Source organism: Leptonychotes weddellii, chromosome 1 (assembly GCF_054177405.1).
Source record: "Leptonychotes weddellii isolate Sample4059 chromosome 1, ASM5417740v2, whole genome shotgun sequence".
Classification (NCBI taxonomy): domain Eukaryota; kingdom Metazoa; phylum Chordata; class Mammalia; order Carnivora; family Phocidae; genus Leptonychotes; species Leptonychotes weddellii.
In genome coordinates, this window is record NC_138369.1 from 13463548 (window position 1) to 13475945 (window position 12398).

Consider the following 12398-nt stretch of genomic DNA (forward strand, 5'->3'; position numbering starts at 1 on the left):
GGGAAATGAGGCTGCCCGAGCCTTGTCCATGCAGTCTCCAGGCTGGGTGGACTCGCAGGGCCCTTGAGGCCCCAGGTCCCAGCACTCACGATGACCCACTGTAATGCCCAGCCAGACGGCTCTAGGGGAAGCGAGGTCTTCCAGGCTGGTCTGAGGGAGGGGCTCGCCTCCCACCACCTCCCGGAGGTCAGCTCCGGGAGGGCAGGAGATCATCGGATTCACAGCCGCATCATCAGCCCCTAGTGCGGTGCCCCGCGCGAGGTAGGTGCTCAGGGAGCAGATCTGAATCCCCAGCTCTTATAGGGGTGGGCAAGCTTGCAGCTAACCCTGGACATGGCTCAGAGCTCCACAGAGGGGCCCCTGAATGCAGGTGAGCAGGCATCTCACACTAGAGCCCCAAAGGTGGTGAGCAGAAGCATGCACCCCAACAAGGGACTTGGCTGGGAGGATAGGCAGACTCCAGGGGACTAGACTTGCCCAAACTGGGTGCCTTCAAACTCTTGACTGCAGCCTGCTGGGCTAGACAGAATTTCGCCTTGTAACTTTAGGGGCTGTGCACTTTCTCTGACCCCAAGCCTGCTGTTCCTCACCGTGGTACAGGCCCTGTACCAGCCCCTGGGGGCCTATCCCCGCGATCCCAGGTACAACTTCCTCCCGGCCCTCTTGCTGCACCCTTTACCCAGAGGCACCAAGCCTTGGTCTCTGGGCCAGCAGGTCCTGTCCTCCTGTCCTCTGCTGGGGAAGGGCTGTTGCTGAACAACCCAGGCCTGACACCTCTCCAGAGATGACCCGGAGGCCAGATGTCCCCAAGGATTTCAAGCAGGAGGGACCTGAAGTGTTGGGAGGTCAGTCGGGGCTGTCCTGGAGAAGTGCCTGGTGAGCAATGGGCACATGAAGGCTTCCTCCAACCACAGAGGTGGGCACTGGTCCTTGCTCATTCCCTCAGCCCTGTGACAAGGGGGGCTGCTGGGGCCTGAGAGCCCACGCCCTGCCCCTGCAACCAAGGCCAAGACTTGCTGTGACCAACGCTGAAAATCTGATGTCACAGGACTCTAGAAAACTTACTGTGTCTTATTTTTAAAATACTTTTTTAAAATACACAATTTATTACCATGTTTTACCATTCTTTGTTCACTGCTGAAAACATCTCAAAACTCTTTATTTTGAAATAAATATAGATTCAGAGGCAGTTAAAAAGGTAATACAGAGCAGTCCTGTGTCCCACTCACCCAGCCTCCCCCGACGGCTGCCCCTTCCTAAACGGCAGAATATCAAACCCAGGATCCTGACGTCGGCACAATGTGTGCACAGCCCCCTCCCAGTTTATCACATACACAGATTTGTGTCATCACCAGTGCAACCAAGAACTATTCTATCCCCTCCAAGAGCTCCCTCAGCTACCCCTTTATACATAGTCACACTTGCCCCTACCATTCCTAACCCCTGCACCCACGGATCTGTTCCCCAGGTCTAGGATTTTGCCATTTCAAGGATATTACAGATAGGGAATTGTACGGGACGTGATCTTTATATATAAAGTTATGTATGTGTCTGCTTCACTCAGTGTAATGCCCCTGAGCTTCACCCAAGCTATCCGCTTTAATCAACGGTTGTGTTCCTTTTTATTGCTGAGTAGTATTCCACGGTACAGATGCAGCGGTTTAACGGGGCACCTATTGAAGGACATTTCGTGGTTGGTCTGTTTCTTCACAGAATAAAAACTTAATTTTCCACTCCATTACTCCCTAAAGTACAGGACCAACCGAAGGAATGCCCTCGTACACTGTTTCCCGTATGTCAGAAATTTATTACCATACTTATTTCACCCATTTTTGTGTAATATTTTAATTCCAAAATGAAGGATGGGAAATTATATGAAGACCATGGTTTTCATCTGATGATGACTTGGAAACCTCCATTGAACTAGAGATGGGGGCTCTTTTGTTTTAACTGACGTATCCTGGACAAGAAATGCAAATTATCTAGCATTCAATAAGCAATAACACATATGACATTGTTTTCTCCTAGCTTTTAGTGATCATAAAGAAAGCGGTTATGAACATTTGTGTAGACAGTCTTTATTTCTCTGGAATAAATGCCCAGGAGGGGTGTGGTTGCTGGGTTATACGGTAAGCATATGCTGGTTTCTTAAGAAACTGCCAAACTATTTTCCAGAATAACTGTATCATTGACAGTCCCACCAACAATGTACTAGAGATTCAGCTTCTCTACATGCTTGCCAGCATTTGGTATTTTTTACTTAAGCTGTCCTAATAGGTGTGTAATGATGTCTTATCATGGTCTTCATTTGCATTTCCGTAACGGCCAGTGATGCTGAACATCTCTCATGTGTTTATTTGCCATTTATATACCCTGTTCTGTGAAATGTTTCTCTTGCCCATTTTCCAATTGGGTCCTTCCATTCGTCCTTCCTTCCTTCCTCCCTCCCTCCCTCTCTCCTTCCTTCTGTTGTGAAAGTTCTTTATATATCCTAGATTTGAGTCCTTTATCAGATACGGGATTTGCAATTTAGTCTGTAACTTTTCATTTTCTTAATAGAGTTTTTGTTGGAGAAAAGCTTTTCATTTTGGTTAAGTCAAATTTATTTTTTTCTTTATGGATGTGCTTCTGGGTCTGGTGTTCAAGAACTCGTCACCAAGTTCTAGGTCCTGAAGATTTTCTCCTAAAAGTTTTTATAGTTTTACACTTCACATTTACACCTATGACCCACTTTAATTTCTGTATATTGTCTGGCTGGGCTTTAGGTTGGGGTTCTTTTTTTGGCCTATGGATATCCAATCACTCCAGCACCATCTGCTGAAGCCTATCCTGCCTCCCGTGAGCTCGTTCTGCACCTTTGTCAAAAATGAGTTGGCCGTACTTGTTTGGGGCAACTTGAGTTCCCTACTCTTTTCCATTGATCTATGTGTCTACCTCTCTACCAACATCCCCCCCACCTTGATCACAGGGGGCTTAAAATCATGAATTCAGGGGGTGCCTGGCTGACTCAGTAGAGCATTACTCTTCACCTTGGGGTCGTGAGTTCCAGCCCCACATTGGGTGTGGAGAGGACTTTAATAAATAATAAACTTTTAAAATCACAAATTCAATATCCTTAGTAGTTATGGCTATGCAAGTTATCTATTTCATCTTGGGTGAATGGTGGTAGTTCGTGCTTTTCAAGGAACTGGACCATTTCATCAACTTTTCAAATTGATGTGGACATCTACAGTATCCCCTTATTGTCCTTCTGAGGTCTGTGGGGTCGCCAGGTTTGCCTTACTGCATTCCTAATATTCGTAACTTGTGTCCTTGTCAGTCTTGTTAGAGGTTAGTCAATTATTGATTTTTGCAATGTTTACCAGTTTCTTTGCTCACCACTTCTTCCTGCATCCTGCTGGCTGCCTTCCCAGGACTCTTTTCTACCCTTCTTCCTTTCTCGTGGAACCTCAATGTCAATCACGGTGGCAGTGTGCCCAGCTTAAAATACCCTTACTCCCCACACGTCTGCAGCGAGGGCTGGATGTGACACAGTCATGGCTGATCAGATGTTAAGGCGAGCCTGGGGGACTGACTGGGCTTGAAGCCACCGTTCCCTCAGCTGGCTTGCCCCTTGCCCTTCCCCCTCCTGCCAACAGCTCCCACCTGGGGGTGCGTAGGCTCCTAGGGGAGCTAAGGACAGCAGCTGGGGAGACAAAAGGGACCTGTGTCCTTCAAGCCACTGTATGGCCATGGACTTCACACAAGAATAAAGCCCTCCTGGTCTGAGATCCTGTTTGTGAGCGTCTGCCAAATGTAGCCCTGATTCTCCCACCCCTCTCCGGGCTCCCACCACGGCTCCTCTTGCTCGGGAGCTTTCCCTACTAGTTCCTCCAGCAAAGATCTGTGCATAGTCAACACTTGGTATCAGAAGCCCAAAAACGTCTGGCCCTGATGATGGACGATAAGCAAGAAGACTGACATTTCTGTTTCCTCAGCACTCAGGAAAAAACCTGTCTTGGGAGTGTTTACTACTGATGAAAATGGAACTCATTCATTCATCGGTTGTTGGTATTTTTCCCACGTAGCTTGAATGGTTTTTCTCTTCACCCTCACTATTCTAACCCGGACCACTGTAGCAAAACTGCAGATGTGGCCATTTAAAAAAATCCCACTTCACACTTCCCGAGTAATTTAGGTTGTGAATGCTGGAGATTTCTCTCCTTAAAGATGTATGCGTGTGAGGGGCGCCTGGGTGGCTCAGTCGGTTAAGCGTCTGCCTTCGGCTCAGGTCATGATCCCATGGTCCTGGCATTGAGCCCCACTTCGAGTTCTGCATCGGGCTCCCTGCTCCGTGGGGAGCCTGCTTCTCCCTCTGCCGCTCCCCCTGCTTGGGCTCTCTCTCTCTGTGTCAAATAAACAAACAAAATCTTTAAAAAAAGAATGCATGTGAGATATAGCATATATACCAAAAAAGTGTATAAAATGAATGGACGGAGAATAAAAGGTATTCCCGCCAGTCAAGCGAAGCTTTTAAAGAACATTATCAGTACCTCAAAAGGCCCCTTCCCTGAGCTGACTGCAAGCAAGCCTGATGCTGAGGGCCATCACCTTGCTTGTCTGCACCGTCTCTACCATCCATGTGCCGACCCTTAGAGAGTACCCTGTTCCACTCTGCCCGTTTGGAACTTCACACAAATGGCTCGTACTCCCTTTCTTCCGTGTTTTAGTGTGTGTGCGTGCAAGTGCACGAGCAGTGCGGGCACGTGTGCTGTTAACGAACCACGCTCCTAAAAGCACCCCGGTCCCGGTCCCAGTCCCTGGTACACTGTGCAACGGTTCCCTTGGACACTATTGGCGGAATTGCTGGTCATGGCGTGTGCACGTAGTCCAATTCTCCAAAGTGGTCGCACCACTTAGCATTTCCATGTGCGGCAGGTGACACCCCGGGGCTGCGGGGCACACCATGTAGCTAATCACACTTCCAGCCCAAAGTCTCCCTGGCTGACGTTACCCCAGCCACTTCGGCTTCCTTTGTTGGTTCTGAGCTTCACAGAGCTTTCCTTTTTCTGTTCAGATTTTATTTATTTATGTATTTGAGAGAGAGCACGAGCAGGGGGAACAGCAGAGGCAGAGAGAGAAGCAGGCTCCCCACTGAGCAGGTAGCCCGACACGGGACTCGATCCCAGGACCCTGGGATCATGACCTGAGCCGAAGGCAGACGCTTAACTGACTGAGCCACCCACGCACCTCTTCGTAGAGCTTCTCTAATCCCTTTACTTGCAATCTTTCTTTGAGTTTAGGCTTCTTTTAAAAATAGCATCAGACTGAGTTTAAAAAAAAAAAGGTGGTTTAATACGCTGATTGTAATTAATGATGTATTTGGATTCATTTACTTGTCTTACCTTTTTTTCCTCTACCTTCTTTTGGATAATTTTGTGTTCATTTTTTTTTTAACTGCTTTGGAAGTGGTACACTGTTTCTATTCTGTTAGGGCTACCCTAGAAATGTCCGCCTGCCTGTGGAGCAGTCTAGAGTCTAGACTGAGTCTTTTCTCTTCCCGAGTGAGCTGAGCTTCGTAGAGGGCTATAATCCCAACCACGTCTCACCTCAGGCAAGACTGCGTAACTACTGCTATTGTTACATACTCTAGTAGCCCTAGTCTTACTTTTACTCCATAGAACGTTTTCATTTCATAAGGTCAATACCTATTTATATTTCACTTTCTTTCTCTTCATTCCTACTTGTATCTCAGATTCTCCATCTGGAATCATGTCTCATTCCAATATTAAGACATAGAGCTTTTTCCTTTTTTAAAGGAGAAGGCTTATTTCATTTTCTTTAAAAACAGCTTTATTGAGATATAACATACATCTCATACACTTTGCAAGTGTACAATTCAACGGCTTTTAGCATTTTCATAGATTTGTGCAACCACCACCACCATCCACTGTAGAATATTTTCATTACCCCAAAATAGGCTTTCTTTTCATGTGAGTCTGCTGGTGACAAAATCTCTGAGTTTGCTTGTCTAAAAATATCTTGTAAGATATTTTCTCTGGGTATAGAATTTTAAGTTGACAATTTCCTCTCGTCTAGTTAACACTGGTACCAGAAGGGATCGTTCCAGTTAACACTCGCTATGGCTGAGACATCTGCTGTCTTGCTCCTTAAAAAGTAATGTATCTTTTCTAATTTTAACATCTTTTCTTGCTCTTTTTCTGCCAACTTACTGCACTTAATTGTCTAGGTATGCGGTGGTTTTAAAATAACACCGACAAATTCTTAGACCTCCCTTCCAGAGGTAGAACCTAATTCTCCCTTGAACGTAGCCTGGACGTTGTGACTTGCTTCTAACAATATAACGTGGCAGAATATCACTTCCAAGCCCAGGTCATAAAAGGCTCTAAAGCTTCCCCTTGCCTTCTGTCTTGGATCACTCATTCTGGGGAAAGCCAGCTGCCACAGCGTGCGCCCACGTGCACGCGCACGCACACACACACACTCACACAAGCCTTATGGAGAGAGCCACGTGGCAAGGACTGCGCACGCCATGCTTCCATGAGCCTTCCCGGGGGCATAAGGCATCCCAGAAGCACATCTTCCAGCCCCGGCCAAGCCTTCAGATGACTGCAGCCCTAGGGGACATCTTAACTGCAATCTCAGAGACCCCAAACTAGAACTGCCCAGGTAAGCCACGCCTGCATCCCTGACCCACAGAAATGGTCTGATATTAAAGGTCTGTTTCAAGCCACTGAGTTTTGTATGAAATGTGAATACAGTAATTGACGATTAAGGCAAGATATAAAAAAAGTTTAAAGTGAACTTGTTTATTGAGGTGTAATAAACATACAAAAAGTGTACATGTCAGATGTATGGGGGTCAATGAACAGTCAAAAACTGCATATACCTAACTAATCACCATCCATACCAAGAGATGGAACATCTGAGTGTTGATTTCTTTTTGTTGCCTTGCTTGAGATTTGCTGACCTCCTTGAATCTGTGGATTGGTGATTCTGAAGAGCTGCTCCCAACCATTAAAAAAAAAATGTATTAGGTCCGCTTCATTTTTGCCTTTTTTCCCTCCTGGAACTCCAATCACGTTATGTTGGCTCTTCTCACTATCCTCTGTATCTCTAAAGCTTCTTGTTTTAGGTTATCGGTCTGTTTATCTTGCTGCGCTGCATTCTGGAGAACCTCTTCGGGCCTAGCTTCACATTCATGAACTGTTTCTTTAGCTCTAATTCACAGATCCAGGGCTTCTAACTACTATGATAGTTATTTCCAGAACATCACTTTGGTGTTTTTGGCAAATCGATTCCTGTTTTCAAGCCTTTTAGTTCTTACATCATTTTTCAACATTTAAATCATGTGCCTGGTAATCCTAATGTATGAATCCTTTGTAAGTCTACCGTGTCCCTGCCAATGTCCTTTGCTCTTGGTGCCTTTCTGCCTCGTAGATCTGGTGACCTTTCCCAGAAGCTGCTCACTTTTCTTGGAACTTTATCAATGGGGCTTCATCGAGGACTGTGATGAATCGAGGTTCATTCAGGTAGGATCTGCATTTTTTTTTTTTTTTAAGATTTTCTTTATTTGACAGAGAGAGCAGGAGAGTACACACAGGGGGAGGGGCAGAGGCAGAGGGAGAAGCAGGCTCCCCGCTGAGCACAGAGTCTGATGCGGGGCTCGATCCCAGGACCCTGAGATCATGACCTGAGCCGAAGGCAGTCACTTAACCAACTGAGCCACCCAGGCACCCCTAGGATCTGCATTTCTATCAAGCATCTGAGACCACCCCTTTCTGATGATGATGACCACATATACTCCTGGCTTGAGGTTTCTCATGTGCAAACCCACGTGGGGGCCGGCTCAGTCCTCAAGGGAGACCTTCCTTCACTCCAGTCAATGGCAAGGTTCAGTTTTTCTCTGTGATGCCAAGGGAGCAGATCTATTATTAGTTCACAGAGGGCCCTGACCTTTGCAGCCCCAGCCTTCTGGAGGGCTCTCGTACCAGGCCCCTCATCATGCACGGGTACTGGGTTATCTTAGTCCCAGGCACTGAGGACCCCAAAAACCAATGCTCAGTTTCACCTCGTTTGTCAAATACCTTCAAGTCAAAGGTCGGGCTTCAGCATTCTGCTGCTTCTCCTACCTTCTGCTTGAGTGTTCCTTACTTTCTTGCCTGGTCAGTGAGTATTTGTTGTAACTATTTATTTACCTAGTATTTTTAGCTATTTGCCAAGGGAGGATCAGTTCAGGCTGCTGTGGCCCCATGATACCAGAGACAGAAGTGGTCAGCCATTCCTTCTTTCTCCAGTTTTCTTTTCCTGATCTCCCATCCGCTCAAGGACACATGGCAGTCTGTCAGCTTTGTGACCTACCATCTCTCTCTGCCGTCTTTTGGGGCATCAGCTTTAACTTCCAATTGATCAATCCCTTCTTTGACTGTTAGTATTTAGCTCCTCAAGGGAGCTGCTTATGTTCTGTGTGTGCGTGTTTCTTCTTTTAATAAACATTCTTTGTTTCCAAGATTACTAACCAGGTCTTCCTCATACCTAATCCCCGTTCCTGAGTTATGGGGCTCAATGCCTCTTTTACTTCTCTGGTGAGAAAACAAAGGCTCATTTTAAAGCCTGGTAGGATGTCACAGTTTCAGTTTCCTTGGGTATCAATTCTTCCACCTGGTGGGGTGGGAGCCCTTCTTCAAGGCACAGATCTCCTCATATATTTTGTAACTTTTGTTCGCGTGCCCATCGTGAGTGATGCTGTTGGTTTTGCTCTCTCCCTGCACGGCGGTTTTCTGTTGGCACACGGAGCTGTCAACGCAGGAAGCAAACCTTTCCTCAGCTCTCGGGGCTCCCGTTCTGTGGGGCCGCCGCAAGCTAGTCCCAGCGCCGGTGCGGAGTGGGAACCTTGCCGGGTGTCTGAGGCCTGCACTGCCACGGACGAGCACCCTGCTTCCTACGGCAGTCCCAGGGCAGGGGGCACCTTCTCGTCCTTTATTCCCAGGAAGGGAAGGCCAGTCCCAGACGCCACGATGCAGAGGGAGTCTGGCTCCGGCCTTGCCGCCCGTGGGCATGTGTGACCCCTGCTCGCGTGGGAACCAGAGTCCTGGGCCTGACCGCTGCTCAGCCAGCCACCTACCGCTTTGGCCCTCAGTCATGCCTGCTCCCTTCCTGCACCAGTCACCTTCTCAGGGTAGCTGCGTACTTCCAGCTGAAAGCATTTGCTGTCGCACACACCCGCTCCAGCCCTCCGGCCCGGGTCCTCGGCACCGTCCGCCAGAGTCAGGCCAATGTGTTCCTCCAACTCAGCACAGAGGGAAGGGCGCACTGGGATGACACAGGGTGGAGGTGGGAGACTCAAGGGGAGACCCTGAAGGCAACTCAAGCATGTTATCACTTTGGAGATGAAATTCTAGTTGCCCACAGGGACCTGGAGTCAGAACTGTGGCCAGTCAGTCACTCTGGAGAGTCAGCCCCACAGAGGAGGCTCATGGTCCTAACGCCAGGACCTTGGGGACCCAGGGCCCAAGACCACACCCCAAACCCAGGCTATAATATCCTAAGGAGCCACCCTCCCCAATGCAGGGGCCCTGTCCCAGGGAAGCCACGGTCTAGCTCTGACTCGGACGTAGGGACTGGGGGCCACCAGGGGTTGTGAGAATGAGACACAACAGCGCCAGGAGCCTTGGATCTGGAGTGGCCCGGAATGGAGGCTTGTCAGGGCACAGCTCACCCGCTCCTCACACCCAGCCTCTCCCTTCTCTCTCTCACACTGTGAGGGGATCTACAGAGGACCAGGCTGGGAGCCTCTCCAGGCTGACCAGACACTCCTGCAAGGTCCAGGCCCACGGGAGGGCTTAGAAAAGCCTCTCAGACTCTGTCACCCACAGGTTTTGACATGACCGCCTGACTGGACCAGGACCTGGCCTCAAAAGGTTGGGCCTGGGCCTTCTGCACCCCTCCAGCCTCGACACGCCTGGCCCCACACAGGGCTTACTCCTTGGGGCCCAAACCCACAGCGCCCCAAGGACCGAGAAAATATTTAATAGGTTTCTGCCACGCACGTGGGTCTGCTTGCTTCTATTTCTAGAGATAAAAGAAAGTTCCAAATACATACATATGTACACACAGCAAGCCCACACGGTTGCTACTGGCTCTGGCCCTCTCAGTCTGCTGGGGACCACTTAGGAAACAAGGAGCTGACCTCACCCCATGGCAAGGGTTTCGGACTGATGAGGCAATGTGGCTCTGGAGCCAAACTGGCGGTAACAGCAAGCCCAGCCCCGCCCCTACCCAAGGCTACCGGCCCACAGGCCAGGCCTGGGATACGGCGTGCCTCAGTCGGAGTCGCAGGCCTCTTGCTCGGTGGTAGCGTCCACTGCAGAGGCCAAGCTGTCCTCCTGGCCTTTCAGCCTCTCACCTGGATGGATGGCAGACAGAAGGAGTGGGGAGGGGCCCTGTGCTTGGGCCACCACCCAGAGGGCAGGGACCCCACTTTGCTAGGCCCTGTACTTACGGATCAACTCGGCGATGGCCCTCTGGGTCCGCTTTTCTAGTTTCTCCAGCTTCTTGGCTACGTCTCTCTTGAGGTCCCTGTAGCAGGCAGGTATGAGGAGGCCAGAAGCTAAAGGCTGGCTTGGTGTGGCCTTGGGACCCTCCCCTCCCAAAGCCCCTCTGGCATTAGGTAAAATCACGCTCAGCTGCCTGAGGAGACCACCCTGGGGAGGAGGCCAGGACGTTCCTCTCTGTACCCTCCCAAACCCAGCATCAGCCACCCCGCCCCGTCCCGCTGAGGCAGTGACTGGTGCTGCAGACCCACCAAACGTGGGACTGAGTCAAGGTGTGCAAGGGTGGATGGTTTCTCAGAGTCGCCCTCTTGGTCTGGTCCCACTGTGGGTCCTGCTCCCCCTCGCCACCAGGCACTTCCAGAAGTGCACACACAGCCCACTCCCCCTACTCAGGGACTCCTAGGATGTATGCCCCATGCTTTTGTTTCAACAAATAACACCTTCAGTGGTGCCATGCCTGCCACAGGATGGCAGGTGAGAGGGATGGGGCCCATGCCTCTGGCCCGAGGTCAAGTATACCACCAGCCCCAGGCCACACGGCCCTCTCTCACTCTCTGTATCAGCCTGGTCATAGGGGCACCGGGGAAGGACGATTAGCCCCACTTCACAGAAGAGGAAACTGAGGCCAAAGTAGAACAGGCCAGCTGGTGGCAGAACCAGGACAGGAATCAACGTCTGCCCTTCCCATCACCTCGCCTCCATCCTGTGGTTCCCTGAGGGCCAAGGCTGGCCTTGCTCAAATGCAACTGAGGTGGGCCGGAGCCTCGCCCTTGCAGAAGGGCCTTCTGGAGGGGACGGCTGCTCCTCGCTCTCCCTGAGCCCCTCCTCACCCTCCAGGCGTCACCCCCCCACAGGCTTCCCTCTCGCTGTCCTTCTACGTCCTGTCAGGAGGTACTGTGGACAGTAATTATCTTGTGTAGCTGCGCGTCCACACCATCCGTCTCCCTGATGTGAGGGCGGGAAAGGCTCAGCCTGAGGGCCGTGCCCGGCACCACGAGTGGCCACTCAGTCCACGCTAGTCCTACGTGGCAGCGCTCACCAGTCAGGCTTCCGGGGCGCGAGGTTGGCCAGGTCCTGGGAAGGGAGGAGACGCATGTCAGGGCTGGAGGGGCCCAGGTCCAGGGCACAGAGGTAGAAAGCAGGAGAGAGGGAGGGAGGGAGGAGGGGGTGTGGGGGAGGAGAGAAGGGCCCCCAGTGGGCCCCCGGGGCACTCAGGGTGCTCACCACTTCCTCGATGATGGGCTCGGGCTTGGCGGCCTCCAGCTGCTCCTTCACCTTCTCTTCCACTAGAGGGTGCAAGACAACAACACAGGCCTGTGGGAAAGGAGCCCTGCTCTCCCTGGGGTGCCTGGGGGAGGGGGAGAGGGTGCGGGCGGGTCCCCGCGGAGACCCTGGGCTTTCTTGGCCCCTCTCCCGGGCTCCCAACTTCCAGAGGTGAAGACTCTGCAAAGGCTGCCCAGGAGGAAGGGCTTGGGTTTCCCGGGATGAAACAATCCTGGGGCGAAGGAGAGCCTGCAGGAGGCAGACAGCCAGAACAGATGGAGCCCAGACCTCCCGCCAGACGCATGGCTGCTACACTCCCCTGGGAAATGGGAGCACCACCCGGGTATTGCCACGGTACGGTTTTGTGAAGAACCACGAGGACCGGCTTTCCCATACTCTACAGGGGCTCCTGGATTCTGAGGATGTCCTCTGGGCCATGGACCGGCCGGGACATAGGTGGCTCTTCTTCCCATCCCACTCAGATACGTGCTCCCAAGAGCAGGGGGACAGTCACTTTGGGGAGGCGCTACGGCCCGCGCCTGACCGGACACTGGGCCTCGGGGTGGTGAGACCAGGAGGGCC

General features: G+C 51.1%; 1 protein-coding gene across 4 annotated transcripts in view; it reads right to left on the minus strand.

Annotated features, from left to right (window-relative positions):
• Positions 1–6793: 6793 nt before the first annotated feature.
• CCDC12 (coiled-coil domain containing 12) overlaps positions 6794–12398 on the minus strand; it is a 58749-nt gene continuing 53144 nt past the window's right edge. For 2 of the 4 annotated variants that reach the window (XM_006737277.3, XM_081801295.1), the window contains exons 5-8: positions 11778–11839; positions 11593–11627; positions 10502–10578; positions 6794–10405 (exon numbers count right to left, since the gene is read on the minus strand). In XM_006737277.3, coding sequence (XP_006737340.1) covers positions 10323–10405; positions 10502–10578; positions 11593–11627; positions 11778–11839 — 257 coding nt within the window. In that variant the 3' untranslated portion in view covers positions 6794–10322. The remainder of the gene's footprint in view (positions 10406–10501; positions 10579–11592; positions 11628–11777; positions 11840–12398) is intronic. The other 2 variants (XM_081801313.1, XM_081801301.1) reach the window with 2 other exon arrangements.